Source organism: Lithobates pipiens, unplaced genomic scaffold, assembly GCF_037356315.1.
Source record: "Lithobates pipiens isolate NorthernLeopardFrog02 unplaced genomic scaffold, aLitPip1_a1.2 Scaffold_8, whole genome shotgun sequence".
NCBI classification, from domain to species: Eukaryota; Metazoa; Chordata; class Amphibia; order Anura; family Ranidae; genus Lithobates; species Lithobates pipiens.
Genome location: NW_027507903.1, coordinates 582,485,922 through 582,506,025, shown reverse-complemented (window position 1 = coordinate 582,506,025; position 20,104 = coordinate 582,485,922). Strand labels below are relative to the sequence as shown.

General features: G+C 44.6%; 1 protein-coding gene across 1 annotated transcript in view; it reads right to left on the bottom strand.

Annotated features, from left to right (window-relative positions):
- GCDH (glutaryl-CoA dehydrogenase) overlaps window positions 1-13,140 on the bottom strand; it is a 33,245-nt gene extending 20,105 nt beyond the window's left edge. The window contains exons 1-3 of the mRNA XM_077470310.1: window positions 13,021-13,140; window positions 5,342-5,449; window positions 727-762 (exon numbers count right to left, since the gene is read on the bottom strand). Of these exons, the coding sequence (XP_077326436.1) occupies window positions 727-762; window positions 5,342-5,441 (136 nt within the window). The 5' untranslated portion in view covers window positions 5,442-5,449; window positions 13,021-13,140. The remainder of the gene's footprint in view (window positions 1-726; window positions 763-5,341; window positions 5,450-13,020) is intronic.
- Between the last annotated feature and the right edge of the window lie 6,964 nt (window positions 13,141-20,104).

Here is a 20,104-nt window from a genome sequence, read left to right as displayed (position 1 = left end):
CAACACTCCTATCAGCACTAACCACACCATTTTTCATTTGCTAAAAAAGTTTAAAATATCCAATAGATTTCGTTCCACTTCACAATTGTGTCCCACTTGTTGGTGATTCTTCACAAAAAATTAAAATTTTATGTCTTTATGTTTGAAGCCTGAAATAAGGCAAAAGGTTGAAAAGTTCAAGGGGGCCGAATACTTTCGCAAAGCACTGTATCCCATAGTTTGTAGACACTATAACTTTCATGAATACCAATAAATATACACTTATTGGGATTTTTTTTTTTTTTTTTATCAAAGACATGTATCAGAAAAAAAATTTGCCAAACTTTATGAAGAATTTTTACAATTTTTTTATTGGCTGTTTTATAGCAGAAAGTAAAAAATATATTTTTTTTTTGCAAAATTTTCTGTCTTCTTTTCGTTTATATTACAAAAAAATAAAATATAAAATGCAGAGGTGATCAAATATCTATTTGTGTGGAAAATGATAAAAATTTTGTTTGGGTGCAGCGTTGCATGAACGCGCAATTCCCAGTTAAAGTAGCACAGTGTTAAATAGCAAAAAAATGGCCTGGTCAGGGGGTAAAATGATAAATCTGCCTCAAAATTACATTTTCATATTTTTGGTTTATTTATATGAAAAAAAAAATCGTATGTGAAAAGTTACATTTCTGATCCAAACACATAACAAACGTGGATAGTACAAGTTATGAAAATAAGGAAACTCACGTTTTGCGCTTTTCTTTTCCTTCTGTACGCTGGCATCTGGAGGATTGAATGCATAAATAATATTTTTTTTAGAAACAGATGCTGCAATTTGGTTACAGGGAATTCCTAGCAGAAAAGGAGAACCCACAACATTGGCTGAGAGTCTAACTATGTGTATTTCATCATATAAATCCGAAAAGACAAGCCAATACGTTTCAGGTGTGCTGAAGGGCTTTCTTCATCAGGGCTAAATGTGCCAACTGAGGCAATGCTGGCCGGACTCAAAAAATCCAAATGTAAAAATGTTTATATTAGAAATCAGGCTTTAGCAGCTGCCTAACTTACCTTGAAAGGGGTTGTAAACCCTCATGGTTCAATCCAATGATCTGGGCGCAGAGGGGCAGGGCCGAGTCCTGCTTTCTGTGTGAATACACGCAAAAGCAGGACTCGGGAGAGCGCCCGCACGGGTGTCCACAAAGGAGATCGTTTCTCCAACGTGGACAGCTGACCCGAGGAGGAGCTACCAGCCGGGGGACCCCAGAAGAGGTAGATTGGGGGCCACTCTGTGTAAAACAAACTGCACAGTGGAGGCAAGTATGACATATTTGCTATTTAAAAAAAACAAGGGTTTACAACCCCTTTAAAGTGTTACTAAACCCACAACAGTAAAATCAGTCTGTATAAGCATGCTTGTGGAACCTAAGGAGTTAATACTCTGCATTGTGTAAAAAGGCTGTTTGATCCTGTCTTTTCTGATCCTCCCTCATTCCACTGACTTCTAAAAATGTCCTGATAACACAGAGTCTATGGAGTCACTCTGCACATGCTCAGTTTGGTGTGTGTTGCTAGAGAGGTTTTTTTTCTTGGGAGGATGCATGTGATCAGCAAAGGGCCAGACAAAGGGTCAGGAGTCCTGCAGTCTGATAGGACAGCCTTAAAACTCCTCCTACAAGCCTTAACCAGACACTGATAGCCACAAGACTGCTATATACTGCTGATGAGAAACGGTATTTAGCAGTTTATATTTACTAAAACTATTGCATTTCCATGTTCTGTGTACTGTGGGAGACCAGATATAGTGAATACAGGATTTTGGGTTTAGTAACACTTTAACAGCAGTAGGCTTATATTTTAGGATTTTATGACACTTGACCCTTTCGCTGCCAGAGACGTTTTTCAAATCTTTTGCACACGTTTAAATTCGTTTTATGCCTGCAGATTCGTTAAAACCCTCAAAACATTATTTTCTGAAAGCAGACACCCTGGAGAATAAAATACTGATAGTTCCATTTTTTTTTTATGGCACACTGTGAAGGAATCTAATGTACATAATGATAATCAGAAAATGTCTATTTGCTTATGTGTATACATGTTTCTATGCAACTCCTTACTTATTATGTAGTATACAGATTGGCTCTCTGTTTGGAATTAAAGATGGCGAGTACCTCCTGCTCCCCACACATTAGAAGAATGCATATGAGATAACAGAACCAGCTTCAACCAAACTTCAAGCATCAAGTTTCTCCATTTCTCTTGTATTTTAACCAAAAGGTGTACCTATTAGGCTGACATAGCAATGACGTATCTTTCTGTATAAAATATTAACACCGCCCAGAAATAAATCAAAAGTTAGAAGTAACCGAGCTGAACATGTCTCAGAGAGTGTTTACGTCTAATGTGCATGCACGTTTATACTTTTTAATTAGAAACAGCAGCAGATAAGCTTGAACTAGATTGTAGTTCTTATCCATTTCACACAATATTAGCACAATGCTTTATCCAGGCAAAAAACTATTTCAGTAACAAATGCACCAAATGTAATTTTAGGTCATACAAACCCAATGGATTATCCAATTTTTTGATCAAATATAAAAAAAGATGAGGCTGCAATGAGTAAATGGATAACTGAAATGTCAAGCCTTAAAACTGTGTGCTGCCATGACAAGCTTCAGTACTCAAAATTGAGGTTTTAAAAGCCCCCAACAGGTGATCCGTTTAAAGCAGGGGTGCTCAACCTGTGGCCCTTCAGCTGGTGTCCAGTCATGCCTCATGGGACTTGTAGTTCTGCAGCAGCTGGAGGGCCATAGGTTAAGCACCCATAGTTTAGAGCCAACAATGAATAATGGGCCTAGAATATTATGTTACATAGTTAGTCTGCAAAAAAAAAATAAAAAAATAAAAAAAATAAATAAATAAATAAATAAAAAAAAAAAAAGATACCATCTAGTTCAGCCAATAAATAATAAAATCATATAGTTCAATATATACAGTGATATGTAACATGTATAGGGCAATCAACATTCTGTATAAGCATCATTGATGTATATGTGTTTTTTTTTTTATGTACAGGTATGTGGGGGGCTCAAACTTTTTTTTTGGGGGGGGGGGGGGCTTAGTGTAACTTTATATTTTAGACTTTTTTGCTCACTAAACTTTTTTTTATCATATAGGGGACAAGCCCCCCCCCCCCAGTAAACTTTTTTGGACAGGTTCTCTTTAACGAAACATCATGGGTCTTTTAGACCTGTGATGTCTCACTGCCCTCCACTAAAGCTAATGAAGTGCAGATTGTGACAGCAGAACCCGAAAGGGACAATCCAAGATTCTTACTAGTTAGGTAGGGTTAGCCAATATTTGCTGGCTTACCACCCCTCTATCCGGTCCCAGCTTCACCAATGGGAACATGGAGTCTCTGAAACATGACAGGGGCCTGCATGGAGAGGGAGAAAATGTTCCTGGGGTGTGTGGAAGTAATCGGGTGGTCGTACAGATGTCTGATCGATTCGATTGACAATGGACAGTCGGATTGTCAGATTTACCTGCTGATGACATATGATATAAATTGGTGGCAGCGAAAGGGTCAAAGAAAGGAAGCTGCATCATTTTTCAGATTTAAAATATTCACAAAGAACATTTGTCGCATAGGTGAGCAGTCATTCTGGCACTATACAGCAGACGCTGCTATATCTATGGAGGTCCTGGTGATCACTGACTTCCGCCAAAGGCTGTGATCTCCCCTGCCAAGTGAACAGGACATCAGGATTTTTGGCCCCCTTAACACTAGTGCGACTTGTCCTGCAACTTGGGATTGCAAGTACCATTCATATCTGTGCGACTTCAAAGTAGTCCCTGTACTACTTTGGTCCGACTTTGAGGTGACTTGAGGTCCCTAGACCTCAATATCACACAGGCATTGCTTCAAATCGCGGCAAAATCGTGTCAAAAAGTCAAGGTAAAATTGTGCGACTTTCAGGTCGCACAAGTGTGAAAGGGGCCTTAGGGAACCCACGGAGGCATCTCCAGTCACAAGACTGGATGGGGGAGGGGGGGAACCAAGAATTTGGCACCTAAAGGACATCGATTTGATTTACATCGCATGTGAGAAAAGTTAGAATGTGGATTTTAGGGCTAAGGATACACATTTTATTGTCTGGGGTTACATAAGGCATTGAGCAGATTCTGGCACATAAAGTCTGCTTTTATTTTTATATTGAGTGTAAAGTCTTCATGAAGCACTCTTGCGCCACCTTGTGGTAATACTGAGAACTGGGCCAATCAAATTCATACTTTTAGCTAACCGAAAGCAACACAAAAACAAAGCCGCAGATCAATGCGATTTGCACCTTCGATTTCATTGTGGCTTGCAACTTCATTTAAAAGAAGTCGCAAATAAAGTAGTGCAAGAACCTTTTTCAAAGACGCTGGGACTTGAGTTGCAAAAATTTGAATGGTTCCAATGCCGGCAATGGGCTGTGACTTGTCATGCGATTGCACCGGTGTGAACCAGGGCTTAAGCATGAGAACTGAGCAATCGCTCAGTTATCGGTCAGTTCAGAGCCAAGAGTGGCGACTTCCAGGAATATTAATGTTTTTTTCTTTGTGTGCAACCCCACGTTAAATGACTCCAGTTTAAACAAACAGCACAATTTTATAAAAAAAAAAAAGTGTAGCTGTAATGAAGCTTTAACCCTTTTGCTGATGTATGCCATACATGGGCAGCAGTGTGTGTGTGTGTGTGTGTGTGTGTGTGTGTGGGGGGGGGGGGGGGGGGGGATGGGGTGCTAAAGTGTAAATCTTACAGACCTGACTGTCAGATGGAAGCAATTTGGTGGCCCAATAGCTTCCAAACCCCCTGGTACATTTGTCATCCGTCTCCTCTTCCTTCTAAGAACCTAGGAGTGACATGAAAAAAACATCACTTCTGGGTCCAGCTGTCACTTCCCCTCGCCACTGTGACTGAGGAAGAATCTAATGGGCACAAGCTCCTCAAATGGAGGGCAGATCAGACATTAGGGGTCTAAAAGACCCCTGATGGCTCTTTAAAGGAAACCTGTCCCTTTTTGTTCCCAATGTGATAAAAAATAAGATTTGTTCAAAAAAAAAAAATGTAAACAAATAAAAGTGTTAACAAATAATTTACACCCATATAAGTTACTGAGTAGCAGCACTAATTGCATGATGGGAGCTCCATTTTTCCGCAGTTCAGTGGTTTTGCTAGGACAGGCTGAAAGTGCACATGCACCTGGCAGTTAATGGCATTTAGCATTGTTTTGCAGAACGTGGTAGAGTTTATTTTTCCGTTTAATAACATTACAAGTCTTCAGATATGGATGTACATTGATAAGACAATCCTCACCTTTCTGCTTGGCGGCGGTGCCCTGTGCCCTTACCGCACACACCTGGATGCCACGTCTCACACTTCTTAACAGGCACAATGAACTTCCAGTTAATGGCATTATGGTAACTGGAAAAAAAAAAAAAAAAAAGAGTAAATAAAACAACAAGCCCGGATGTGTATCCTGTTATACAGATCATAGTGGCTACCGAAAAAAAACAGTACTTCAGGTGGTCACCGCTATAGCCCTACATTTCCCCATCTCACTTTGTTTTCAGAGTCGGATCCCCTCCAGTAGACATCCGGTAGACCTCGGCGATACCCTGCAATACCCAGCCATAGTTGGTGATACCCTGCAATACCCAGCCATACTCGGGATACCTTGCAATATGCAGCCATACTCGACCATGCTCAGTCATACTCGGTGATACCCTGCAATACCCAGCCATACTCGGTGATACCCTGGAATACTCGGTGATATCCAGCCATGCTCAGCCATCCTTGGCTGTACTCGGCCTCTGTATGTTGCCAGGCTGGGGAAGTCACACACGTGGTATCGCTGTACTCAGGAGGAGTAGGAGAATTTATTTTGGGGTGTCATTTTTGGTATGTACATGCTATGTGTTAGAAATATTGTATAAATGGACAACTTTGTGTTAAAAAATAAATAAAAATAAATGCATTTTAACCACTTCCTGCCCGCCGGCCATCATTCACTTTGTGCGGGGATATCTGAATGATAGGTGTAGCTACAGGCATCATTCAGATATCAGCTTTTTCAGCCGGCGATTCCCTACACCATAAGAACAATCATAGTGGCTGTTCCACTGCTTGATCGCTCTTACAGAAGGCGAGAGGGGATGTCCCCGCCCCCCCCTCCCTCCCTCCGGTGCTTCTACCGACTCGCCAATACGATCAAAGCCAGAATCGTCTTCTTTTTATTTTATTTCAGGCTTCCCAGTCTAGAGGTGAGATGCGGGGTCTTATTGACCCCATATCTCACTGTAAAGAGGACCTGTCATGCCATATTCCTATTACAAGGGATGTTTACATTCCTTGTAATAGGAATAAAAGCGATCAAAAAATTTATTTTTGGGGAAAAAAAATGTCTAAATAAAATTAAGTCAAATGAACAATAAAAAAAAATAAATAAAAAAGTAAAGCTCCCCTGTCCCCATGTGCTAGCATGCAAAAGCGATTGCATACGTAAGTCCCGCCTTCATATGAAAAAGGTGTTCAAACCGCACATGAGGTATCGCTGCGAACGTTAGATCGAGAGCAATAATTTTGGCCCTAGACCTCCTCTGTAACTTAAAATATGTAACAAGTAAAAAAAATTCAAAGCGTTGCCTATGGGGATTTTTAAGTAGCGACCTTTGGCGCCATTCCACGAGCGTGTGCAATTTTGAAGGGTGACGTGTTAGGTATCTATTTACTCGGCGTAACTTCATCTTTCACATTATGCAAAACATTGGGCTAACTTTACCGTTGTGTGTTTAAGCACAAAACAGTTTTCTTTTTCCAAAAAAAAGGCGTTTGAAAAATTGCTGCGCAAATACCGAGCAAGATAAAAAGTTGCAACCATTGTATTCTCTATTGTATTCTATCTTGATTTTGCAAAGAATTGTGGGAAAAAAATACAGCTTCAAAAAACTCATCATGCCTCTTACTAAATACCTTGGAATGTCTTCTTTCCAAAAAGGGGTCATTTGGGGGGTGATTTGTACTTTTCTGGCATGTTAGGGTCTCAAGAAATGAGATAGGCCGTCAGTACTTCAGGTGTGATCAATTTTCAGATATTGGCACCATAGTTGGGGATATGTAGTGGTATAAATTTTGGCCAAAGTTTATGAAGAAAAATTACTAATCTGTAAAATTTTATAACAGAAACAAAGAAAAATTCATTGTTTTTTTTTTACAGAGTTTTCGGTCTTTTTTCTTTTATAGCACAAAAATAGAAAACCCAGCGGTGATTAAATACCACCAAAAGAAAGCTCTATTTGTGTGGAAAAAAGGACAAAAATTTCATATGGGTACAGTGTTGCATGACTGGAGTAATTGTCATTCAAAATGTGAGAGCACCAAAAGCTGAACATTGGTCTGGGTATTAAGGGGATTTAAGTGCCCAGTGGTCAAGTGGTTAATCTACAACATTGGAAGCCTGAAAAAAAAAAAAAGAAAAAAATCAGCACTGCATGGAGTGCTGGGAAGCTTTGTATTGTTTAATATGCAGCCACAACAGTGACGTTCTATTTCAGATGTCAACTATTTACGACGTTCCAACTACAAGTTATTCTCTGTGCGAAAAAAAAGCTTCAGAGAGAATACGGCTCAGGTCACTTTAAAAGGGAGTAACTGGAGATTCTGCCAATCAGATGGCTTGAAGCGAGCCTCACCCCCTGCTCTAAGCCAATGAGATCAGATTGGTATTAAAAGGCACAGTGATGCAACAGCTGGAGATGTGAGACTGACAGGTGACTGGTGGAGACTTGTCTGTGTATGGTGATGGGTTTATGTCACATGTTCTACACACAGAACACACAGTACACGCTGTACATACCACAAAACTCTGTGCAAAAAGTACACAGTTCATGTCTTCTAATACACCAAGAATGAGCACAGGCATCAATCCTGGATTTATTTTTTATTTTTTTTAGATGTGATCAACAATTGAACAGAAGAACTCCCTCTTTAGAATCCCAATTTTTTATTTATCTTTTTTTAATCCTAAGAATCATTCCAGTATAAAAAGAAGTTGTTTTGTTTGTGGGGAAGTTCTCTCTACAATACTCCTCTCCGACGCCACCACCTTTAATTTATACCCGGCGCATGCGCAGACCCCCCCCCCCCCCCCAAGGGATCTCAGTCAGATATATGGGACCTGGAAGATGCCAGCAGGGTGTCTGTACATGTGTCGGAACCCTGGCACATGTGTAAACAAGCCGCTGGTCCTGTCAGTGAACTGAACTGGCAGAGACCCTTGCCCCACGTTTCCGTCGCGTGATCTTGCAAGCTACTTTCTGGATGTGACCGACGTTGAAATCCCACTTTGCAGGACCACTCGTATGTGCAGAAATGCCGCAACGGCCTTCAGCATTTCTGCACATTCTGAGGGACCTGGTACGTCATTCTCACATAGGACCCGAACTTTGTTATGGGGAGGGGGGGGGAGGGGAACATTTAAAAAAAAAAAAAAAGTGTGAAGATCATTATTTAGGCTCCATTCACACTTGTGCAACTTGTCATGCAACTTTGGACATCAAAGTTGCATGACAAGTCATTTTCCGATGATAACCATTCATATGTGAGAATTAAAGTTGCAGCGACTTCAAAAGTAGTTCATGAACTACTTTGGTCCAACTTTCATGCAACTTGAGGACCATAGCTTTCGATGTTAACCCTCGAACGTTGCATGAAAGTCAAACCTCAATGTTCTGCAATGCAACAGTTGTCCATTATTACTGCTCAAAGTCGTATCCAAGTTGCACCCTTCCAAAGTTGTGTCAAAGTTCCACTCCAAAGTCAGCGCAACTTTGGAGTCGTACAAGTGAGAATGGAGCATTAAAGTGGTTGTAAACCTCAGACATGAAATATGAACAAAACATATCCCTTTATAGTCTGTACGTGTCTCAATTAAGAGCACTAAAGCCCCATACACTATCAGTTTTTCCTTCAGATTTACCAAAACCATATAATATGAGGTCAAACATTAGGAGTTTCAATTTGTATGCAATCAGGCAGGGCCTTGTACTACATGGTTTTGGTAAATCTGAAGGAAAAACGGATAGTGTGTTATTTCTGTCTGCTGTCACATTCCTCTGCCATCTACATGAATCACTTCTGATACGTTTTCCTGACACCAAGAGAAAAAAAAAAAAGGTGATGGGGAGAGAGCTCCAGCTCACAGCCTGTAATGGACAACCTCAGCTCTGTTCCTGTGTGAAGGGGGGTGTCCCTTCCTTCAAATCAGCAAATCAGCTCTCAGAGCTCTCCTCACTGAGCACCACAGAGTGTAATTTCAGCTCTTCACCCCATTTTCTGACAGGTCCAACAAGTTTTATAAATTATAGATTTTGAACAGATGTAGAGAAGACAGGGCTCAGATAAACAGGTACAACTTATGTAGGAGAATTTGATTAATCTCTGTGTATCACCCGAGGCACTTCACTTGGTACAACCACTCTAGGGCCTCATTTAGTGTTGCTGAGGCCCGTAGTCCATGAATGGGACGCTTGTTTATGGGGCTGGAGCATCAAAGCATGCAGGCAGCCCATGTAGGTCTATGGGGACTCACCTGCACACCTGTCAAGTTAGAATGAGCAGCTCTATAGATTTCAGTCTCTCTCTTAGTGGGCTCCATCTAAAGCCAGTTGTCAGTTTTGGATGGAGTTTCCCTACAGAGGCGATGGGGTTAACAGGTTATTTTTACTATACAGAACTTCCAAAATTCACATTCCTTTCCACCACCTTTAATCCCTGACCTCAGAAGGTCAGCCTTCAGTGTACCCAATTGTCCTGTGACTTCAGAGACTGAGCGGGTACAAAGGTCCCGGCACTGCCAGACTGAGTGCCAGACTCACTCAGGGGAAGAATCGTTGGTAGACATTCTGAATCATTTATTAGGAACTTTTCACATAACCAGCTCTTTATCTACTGTACCATTCCACTTTCATTAGGAAAGTCTAAAACGTCTATATTTTATTATTATTCATTTATATTTCTATAGCACTTTTCTCCCTGGGGACTCAAGTCTGCTGTCTGGACAGATGTTATTTCACTCTTTTTTTTTTCCAATTTGCACTGGGTTGCATGAATGTAAAAAATGTAATGTAACCCAGTACAAAAAGAATTCATATATGTTTTTATGTTTGTTTTGTAGCCCTGATGAAGGGGGGAGAACCCTGTGCCTCCGAAACACGTTGGCTGTTCTGTGTGGTCTCCTTGTGAGCAAATATGAACAGCATTGGGACTCAAACTTTTTGTTTGGCACTCTTGTTGAATTTTGTAAATCTTTATATGCAGGCTCACGGCTTTTGGAACACCCTGCTTTTGTTGAGTGCTGCCTTAAATTAAGCCAATGTGCTTTATTGCAATCGGATCTATTTAATGTTTTAACCCAGCACCTAATTTTCACTTGTTCTAGGTCAGATGGCGAGGCAGCCATTTTGGACATGGTCAGTAGACTCACTGGGGCCATTTTCAGAAAGCTTCCAATTGACCTACCAGCATGTCTTTGGAGTATGGGAGGAACCCGGAGTACTCGGAGGAAAGCCACCCAAGCACAGGGAAGACATGCAAAACTCCAGGCAGATAATGTCCTGACCGGGGGCACCGTTCTGGGAACCCCAGTACTGCAAGGTAGAAGTGCTAAGCACCAAGTCACTAGGCTTGAGTGCTACAAACCCCTTCAACTCCCTGCCAACTGCTAGTCGGCAGGTCCAGCCTGCAACCTCTACAGACCAACCATTCATTGAGCATCTCCAAGGTCTTGAGTGCTCTGCAAACCTCCTTGGTTATGACACCTCCCCTGAGAATGGCCATTGGTTTCCTGTATGGGCCGTGTCACTCCAGCCTTGACAAATTCCCTGAAAAAGAAGTCAAACAGCTCGAAACAGTGCTATTAGCAGAGCTGCTCCGTTAAAACAGCTAATCAGCAGAGGTAGCAAGCAAGGCACCCCCAAGAGGAAGCATAAAGATTGACGACCACCTTGTCTATAAAGCTAAAAGAGCCACCTTATGACAGAAGGCAGCTTTGTGTCTCATTTCCATCTGGAATCCCAACGATAAGGGGTTCCCATCCCTACGACCATGTTCACGTTGTGATCTTTGGTGCACCTCTAACCTTGGAACCTTACTTTTTTGTGGCCTCATTCCTAAAATGTGCACCTGAGTTTCACTAGCCACTTAAAAGTGTTACCATGGTCTGCCACCAGGAGGCGGCACTTGGGATGCACCCCCACCACTGCCACGAGCGCAGCCCCACCACGAGCGCAGCCCTACCACTGCCACGAGCGCAGCCCTACCACTGCCACGAGCGCAGCCTCACCATTCCCATGAATGCAGCCTCACCACTGCCATGAATGCAGCACCCCCCATTGCCACAGAGACAGGACTTCCTATTACAGAGGCCGCCACGTAAACAGGAAATTCTCCTGTAAATACGGCATTCATCCCGCCCCCTTTCTGTCCCCTTCCGAGGCAGCCAGAATATATATATCTTTTGTGGCCACGGCACTCTGAGATCCGTTGGGGGCCACAAAAGATCTACATGTCCAAATTACTAGGTGGGCTGTTCGAAACCAGAACATGGGCTGGACTTTGGACATTCCTGGTCTATAGGAATGTTTTACCATTCTATTAGAAGCACATTTGTGAGGTCAGGCACTGATGTGGATGAGAAGGCCTGGCTAGCAGTCTCTGCTCTAATTCATCCCAAAGGTTTTCTATCAGGTTGAGGTCAGGACTGTGCAGACTAGTCAAGTTCATCCACACTATAGTGTCAGAAGTATTGGGCCACCCCTCCAAATCATTTGGTGGAAGGGGGGATTATGGTGTGGGGTTGTTTTTCAGTGGTTGGGGTTGGCCCCTTAGTTCCAGTGAAGTGAACGCTTATGCCGCGTACACACGACCGGACTTTCTGGCAGACTAGATCCCACGGTCTTCCCGACTGACTTTTCAGCGGAGTTCCGACGAACTTTCCGAACGAACGGACTTGGCCACGCACAATTACACCAAAGTCCGATGGATTCGAACGTGATAACGTACAACCGGACTAGAATAAGGAAGTTCATAGCCAGTAGCCAATAGCTGCCCTAGCGCCAGTTTTCATCCGTCGGACTAGCATACAGACGATCTGATTTTTTGACCGGAATCGAGCCCGTCGGAAAGATTTGAAACATGTTCTACATCTAAAGTCCATCTGATTTTTAGACAGCAAAGGTCCGATGAAGCCCACACACGATCGAATTGTCCGACCGATTTGTTCCGTCGGACCTTTGCTGTCGAAAAAGTCCGGTCGTGTGTACGCGGCATTAAGGCGTCAGCACACCAAGACATTTTAGACAATTTCAAGCTCCCATTGTTGTCGGAACAGTTTGGGGATGGTCCCTTCCTGTTCCAACATGACTGCACACCAGTGCACAAAGCAAGGTCCATAATGACATGGATGAGCGAGTTTGGGGTGGAGGGAGTTGACTGTCCCGCACAGAGTCCTGACCTCAACCCCATAGAATTAGAGCAGAGACTGCAAGCCAGGCCTTCTCTTCCAACATCACTGCCTAACCTCACAAATTGCTCCTGCGTCCTGAAGCACCAGGAGCCCAATACCATCCTTGCCCATGTAAGAAAACAGGAAGTGCTGTAGCACATAAAATATATATAACTAAAAGAGAGCAAAGGGGATGGAGCCAGGTGTAAACAACTTTTTTTTTGGGGGGGGGGTCCGTTAACATTTAACAAATTACATATTTCTGCTCAAAGTGCAGCAAGTAAAAGCATCAGCACTACTGCTCATCCAGGGCACGCTGGGACTTACTGTTCACTTACAGCTACCCCTCCATTAGAAGGTAACCCAGCACAGTGTGCAGCAGCTACATGCCATTGGGCCAGGACAGGGGCACTGGGGACAGCTGGGAGCATAACCTGTCACCAGTCCTGTGTGCACTATACAAGTAACACCAACCACAACACACACCACTCACCTTCCCTGCTCCTCTCTGCCTGCTCTGCTGCTTATGAAACTTTGCTCACACCAGCGACCCCTGCTGGACAGCTCCGGCGGCGCTCCATGATGACATAATATCATGGCGAGGGAGCCATATTGAGTGTGGCAGGAATGTGTACAGACCTCCATGTTTGTTTCAGTAACAGTGGAGAAGGCTGTGTGACTGTGGGGTCATAATGCAAGTTATGCAACATGTATCACTGTAAGAAGATCCCATTAGAAAAACAAATGTATTTAACCACTTCAGCCCCGGAAGATTTGGCTGCTGAATGACCAGGTCATTTTTTGCGATTCGGCACTGCGTCGCTTTAACGGACAATTTCTCGCACCCAAACAAAATTGACATCCTTTTTTCCCCACAAATAAAGCTTTCTTTTGGTGGTATTTTATTATCTCTGCTTTTTTAATTTTTTGCGCTATAAACAAAAAATTTTTGTTTTTAAAAAAACACAATGTGGTTTATTTACTAAAGGCAAATTTACTTTGCACTACAAGTGCACTGCAAGTGCAGTCACTGTAGATCTGAGAGGAAGATCTGAAATGAGTGGAAGCTCTGCTGATTCTATCATCCAATCGTGCAAGCAAAAATGCTGTTTTTTTATTTTCCTTGCATGTCCCCCTCGGATCTGCAGAGACTGCACTTGCAAGTGCACTTGCAGTGCAAAGTAGAATTGCCTTTAGTAAATCAACCCCAATATTTTGTACTTTTTGCTATAATAAATATCCCCATTTAAAAAAAAAAAAGCAAATTTTTCCTCAGTTTAGGCCGATATGTATTCTTCTACATATTTTTGGTAAAAAAATTTGCACTAAGCGTATATTGATTGGTTTACACAAACGTTATAGCGTCTACAAAAAAGGGGAGAGATTTATAGCATTTTTATTATTTAATTTTTTTACTAGTAATGGCGACGATATGCGATTTTTAATGGGACTGCAACATTATTGCGGACACATTGTACACTTTTGATAATTTTTGGGACCATTGGAATATATACAGCGTTCAGTGCTATAAAAATGCACTGATTACTATAAAAAAAATGTCACTGGCAGGGAAGGGGTTAACACTAGGGGGCACTCAAGGGGTTAGCTGTGTTCCCTGTGTGTTTCTAACTGTAGTGGGGGGGGCTGACCTAGCGGAAATGACAGACCGTGGTTCCTAGATATTAGGAAGTCAGGATCTGTCTCTCCTCACAGAACAGGGATTTGTGTGTTTACACACACGTCCCTATTCTGCCTCTCGTGCCCGTGATCACTTGTGGCCAGCGGTCATCGTGACCGTCGGCCACAAGCATCGGCACCCCCCGAGTCCTGCTATCTGGCTTAAAGGAGCCGACATATAGCTACGACTAGGGGTGCAAAGGATCAAAAAACTCACGGATCGGATCGTTCCTGGGATCAGAGTCATGGATCGGGTCATTTTTCGGATCAGCAAATAATAATTGAATTTGCAAAAACCTCTGAAAATTCCACCACCATATAGTCCCCACTGTAATATCCACAATCTCCCCACTGTAATATCCACTTCATCTCCCCCACTGTAATATTGGCTGAGTATGACTGGGTACGGCTGAGCATGGCTGGGTACGGCTGGGTATCGCCGAGTATGGCTGGGTATTACCGAGTATTGCTGGGTATGGCTGGGTATTGGCAGAGTATTGGCAGGGTATGGCAGAGTATGGCTGGATATTGCAGAGTATTGGCAGGGTATTGGCAGGGTGCTAGGCCAAAGCCACGGCCTTCCCTAAGGCTGTGGCCATGGAACGCTCCGCGGATCGCGACGTGTGTCTATCCGAACAGGGTGACCTGTTCAGATCACGGATCGGTGACGATCCGTTGCACCCCTAGCTATGACGGCTCACGAGATTGTGCTGACCTGCAACAGTATAATGACGGCGGCTGGTTGGCAAGCAGTTAACCACACAGTGTATAGGGCATTTTTTTTACATACATGTTAATTCCTCGCCCCGGAAAATGCCACATTTGGCATGTCATTTTTTTTGGGGGGGGGGGTAAGTGGGTATGTGGTTTTGACGGGTACTTCCTGTCCCACTTCCTCCTTCCATCACTTGGCCACCTAGGCGACTTCTCTCCCCCTAGGCAGACCCTCCCTCTCTGAAATCTTCTGGGGCATGTCACACAGGTCCCAGAAGATTGCTTGGCCACTAGGAAAGCGCAGTGCGACTTATGCATGCACAGTGTGCACCCGGCTGTGAAACCGAAAGCTGTACCGGCCGGGTGCCCACAGTTGCAATGGCGGCGGAGAGGGAGAGGAGCGGGGGTTCAGGCGGCCGCATCGCTAGACCATGGAACATGTGAGTGTGTGTTTATTAAAAGTCAGCAGCTACAATTTTTGTAGCTGCTGACTTTTAATAAACTGAAAAACGAGTGGAACTCCGCTTCATGGGCTCCAGTCACACCAACAAGTTTTTCATGCTTTTTTGCAGAAAGGCAGGACATTATTTTTATATGGGTTCTTATAGGAAACATTCACATCAATGCATTTTTGTGCCTCTGCGTTTATGGAAAGGGTCAGGAACCCTTAGCCCACGTAAACACGGTCGGAGATTATGCCAACCAAATCCGTCGGATTTTGCCCGTCGGATTTAGTCCGACGGATTGTGTCCGAAACTGTTGCATACACACGGTCGGGCCAAGTTGGCGAAAAATCCGATCTTTCAGAACGTGATGACGTAATTTCGTTACGATGGGACTACATTCAGGCTAGTAGCCAATAGCTTTGATGTAGGAATTTGATCTGAGCATGCGTGGCACTTGGTCCGATCAAAATGCTCTACACATGATCGGATTAGGTCCGTCCGGCCCAGTTGGTCGGGAAATATTTCCAACATGTTGGAAATTTGGATCGGACGGAGATTCGGATGGAATCAGTCCGATGCATACCACACACAGTCGGATTATCTGACGACGCGGTCCGATAAGACTCATTCCGACAGATTCTCCGACCGTGTGTACAAGGGCTTACAATTACTTAGAATTCCTAAATATTATATATTTTCAGAAGCCAGACCCTAGACAATAAAAAGGTAGCTTTTTGATTTTTTTTTTTTATATTATTTGTTTTCCTTTTTTCACACTTTCTTTTTTTTTTTTTTCCATTTACCATTATTGTTATCACAAGGGGTCTAAGAAGCTCCCTTGTGATAGCTTTGGGCAGTGACAGGTCCTCTTTATGAAGACATCAGGGGTGTCACCAATGTCTCCCCTGCCCTCCAAGGCAGTTTATCAAAAAGAGTATGTTTGATCAGCTGCTTCCCCGGCTGTGGGGGGGGGGGGGGGGGGGTGGAGCACTGATATCAAGGTCCCCCCTTACATTAGTGTATTCACTTTGCGGAAGGTGGTCTGTGGTCACCAGGTCCCCCCCCCCACATTAGAATTCCCGGTGTTAATCAGTGTCATCAGAGTTCTCCTTTACATAAAGCCGCGTACACACGGGCGGACTGTATGGCCAACTTAGTCCGTCAGACAATCCGACGGACAGTCCATCCTACTTTCGAATGAACGGACTTGACCACACACGATGAACAAACAGTCCGTCGAAAGCTTGCGCGATGACGTGTACAGCACGTACGACGGGACTAGAAATAGGACGTCCAATACACAGCAATGCAACCTTTCGCCGTGTAAATCCTTTCTGAGCATGCGCCATACTTAGTCCGTCCAACTTGCCTACTCACGAGCGGATTGTCCGCTGAAACCAAAGTATGACGGACAATATTACGGAAATTCCGAAATACTTAGTACGCCAGACTGCACGCTGAAAAAGTCAGCTGAAGCCCACACACGAGCGGACTGTCCGCTGAAATGTGTTTCGACGGACTAAGTTGGCCAGACAGTCCGCCCGTGTGTACGTGGCTTAAGAGTCTGCAGGATGCTGCACAGTGCATACCCTAATGTAAGTGGGAACTCTTATGTAAAGAGGAACACTGTGGACCGTCATGTAAGGGGGGCTCTAGTGACCAGAGACCACCTTACATGGAGTCCACAGCGTCGCCCCTTACCTCAAGGTCCACAGAGTTCCTCCTTACACTGATGTAGGGGATAACTTTGCGGACTCTAATGTAAAGGGGAACTCTGATGTAAGGAGGTCTCTGGTGGTCACCATGGAAAAATCTGTGGACTGTGATGTAAAGGGGGGCTCTTTAGACTCTCGTATAAGGAGGGGGCTCTGGTGACCAGAAACCTTATATCAGAGTTTCCTGTTACACCAGAGTCCTCAGAATTCCCCCATACGTCAGACTTCACAGACTTCTTTACATCACAGTCCACGGTGTTCCCTTTTACATCAGGATCCACAGAGTTCCCCCTTACACTGTAAAGGGGAACCCTGCAGACTCTGATGTAAGGGTGAACTCTGTGCTGAGTTATATTAAAGCGGGGTTCCACCCTAAAGTGGAACCTCCGCTGATCGGAACCCTCCCCCCCTCCGGTGTCACAATTGGCACCTTTCAGGGGGGAGGGGGTGGAGATACCTGTCAAAGACAGGTATTTACACCCACTTCCGGGCATAGACTCCCGTGGGAGTCTACGCCATTTCCTGGCCTGCCGCGCTGTCTGCTGGGACACACACGGGTCTCAGAGACAGCGCGGAGAATTCCTATTGCGCTGCGCGACTCGCGCATGCGCAGTAGGGAACCGGGAAGTGAAGCCGATTCGCTTCACTTACTGATTCCCTCACCTAGAATGGTGGCAGCAGCAGCCGAGAGCCAAGCGATCGATCGGCCTCGGTTGCCGGCATCGCTGGATCCTGGGACAGGTGAGTGTCCATTTATTAAAAGTCAGCAGCTGTAGTATTTATAGCTGCTGGCTTTTAATATATTTTTTTTTTTTTTGGTGGAATCCCTCTTTAACTTAACCTTCATATAAAAGGAGAATATGTTTTTTGCCTTTTGTTATACCCTAAAGAAGAACTGCAGTCTACTCGTATAATTTGTAATAAAACATCTTTGCCATTCTGAAGCTTCCCTCCAACCACTTTGCATATTATTTTATATATACTGTGATTCTGTACTTGGCTAATATGCTGCAGAAATCTCCCTCCACTAAGTCTGGGTGCAGCAATTTTAAGTGTGGGCATCTGAAGCTGCTGCCTGTTCACTTTCTGGATTTACACAGACACACCTCCAGCTCTGAAATTTACATTGGCCCTCTTATGATTCATCCCCCCCCCCCCCCCCCCCATCTTCCTGGCAAACTCTCAAGAGAGTGAGAGAGGGAGCTGTGCATGATGTCATAAGCCTAGGCTAATGACCAGACAAGAAACAGGAGGTGAGCTGTATAAGGTATTTACTGGCAAAAAAAAAAAATTCTATCCAAAGTTAAAACAACAACAAGGACAGAAGATTTAATAGATGGAAAGTTGAAAAAAACTGAAGGTCCATTTTAAGCACATTGCTAATCACACTAGATACATGACTTTAGCTTAAATATTGATATTTGCACAAAAAATTTTAATTTTGGATATCTTTTCAAACTGTCAGTAAAACATTTAGCGTGCTCAGTAAATTTATTGTGTCATGTCAGTGAATTTCACTTCAGGAGGTTGGCATTACTGCATCCCTTTCCTCTGTGGGCAGCGGGCCCAACCGCTTACTGTGGTCCCAGGATCCTCAGTCGTATGGAAGAGCTTGAGAATAGAGGCGGACAGAGGTCCTTCCAAATGCTGTAAAGGAGATTAGGCTTCTACGAGGGGGGGGTTCACCTCTATGGGGGGAGAGGGGACACTTCCACGGGAGGAGAGGGAACACTTCCACGGGAGGAGAGGGGACACTTCCACGGGAGGAGAGGGGACACTTCCACGGGAGGAGAGGGGACACTTCCACGTGAGAAGAGGGGATACTTCCACGGGAAGAGAGGGGACACTTCCATGGGAGGAGAGGGAACACTTCCATGTGAGGAAAGGGCACACTTCCACGGGGAAGAGGGCACACTTTCACAGGGGAAGAGGGCACACTTTCACAGGGGAAGAGGGCACTTTCACAGGTGGAGAAGGGACACTTACACAGGAGGAGAGGGAACACTTACACGGGAGGAGAGGAGACACTTCTATGGGAGGAGAAGGGGCACTTTCACAGGAGGTGAGGGGACACTTCCACTGAAGGTGATGGGACACTTCCACAGGAGGTCAGCGGACACTTCCACAGATGAGGGGACACTTCCACAGGAGGTCAGCGGACACTTCCACAGGAGATGAGGGGACACTTCCACAGGAGGTCACATCCACTGGAGGTGAGGGGACACCTTCAAAGGAGGTGAGTGGACACCTTCACAGGAGGTGAGGGGACACCTTTACAGGAGGTGAGGGGACACTTCCACAGGAGGTCACTTCAACCGGAGGTGAGGGGACACCTTCACAAGAGGTGAGGGGACACTTCCACAGGATGTCAGGGGACACTTCCACGGGAGGTCAGGGGACACCTCCACAGGAGGTCACTTCAACCGGAGGTGAGGGGACACTTCCACGGGAGGTCAGGGGACACTTCCACGGGAGGTCAGGGGACACTTCCACAGGAGGTCACTTCAACAGGAGGTCAGGGAACACTTCCACAGGAGGTGAGGGGACACTTCCACAGGAGGTCGGGGACATACTGTCCAGTGCCCCCTTACCGTACTGTGCATACTTGCACATAATGGCAAATTCTTACAACCACCCTTTTTTCTTCTTTAAACTCTCATTTAAAATGGAGTAAGATGGCAAAACTGTGCACATTAGTTGGAATATATGCAAAGTGCAGAGGAATTTGCCAACAGCAGGAGGAGGTGAAGGCACAGTGAGGAGAGGGGTGCAAAAGGGGTGACAAAGGGGGAGAGGTGTGTGGGTGGAGGCATGGTGACTTGGGGTGTTACAGGCTGACTTGGGGAAAGGTGGAGGTATGGTGGTGATTTGGGGAGGGGGTGCAGGTATGGTGGTGACATGGGGGAGGGGGGCAGGTATTGTGGTGACATGGAGGAGGGGAGTGCAGGCATGGTGTCGACATGAGGGGAGGGGGGTGCATGTATGGTGGTGACATGGGGGGAGGGGGGTGCAGACATGGTGGTGA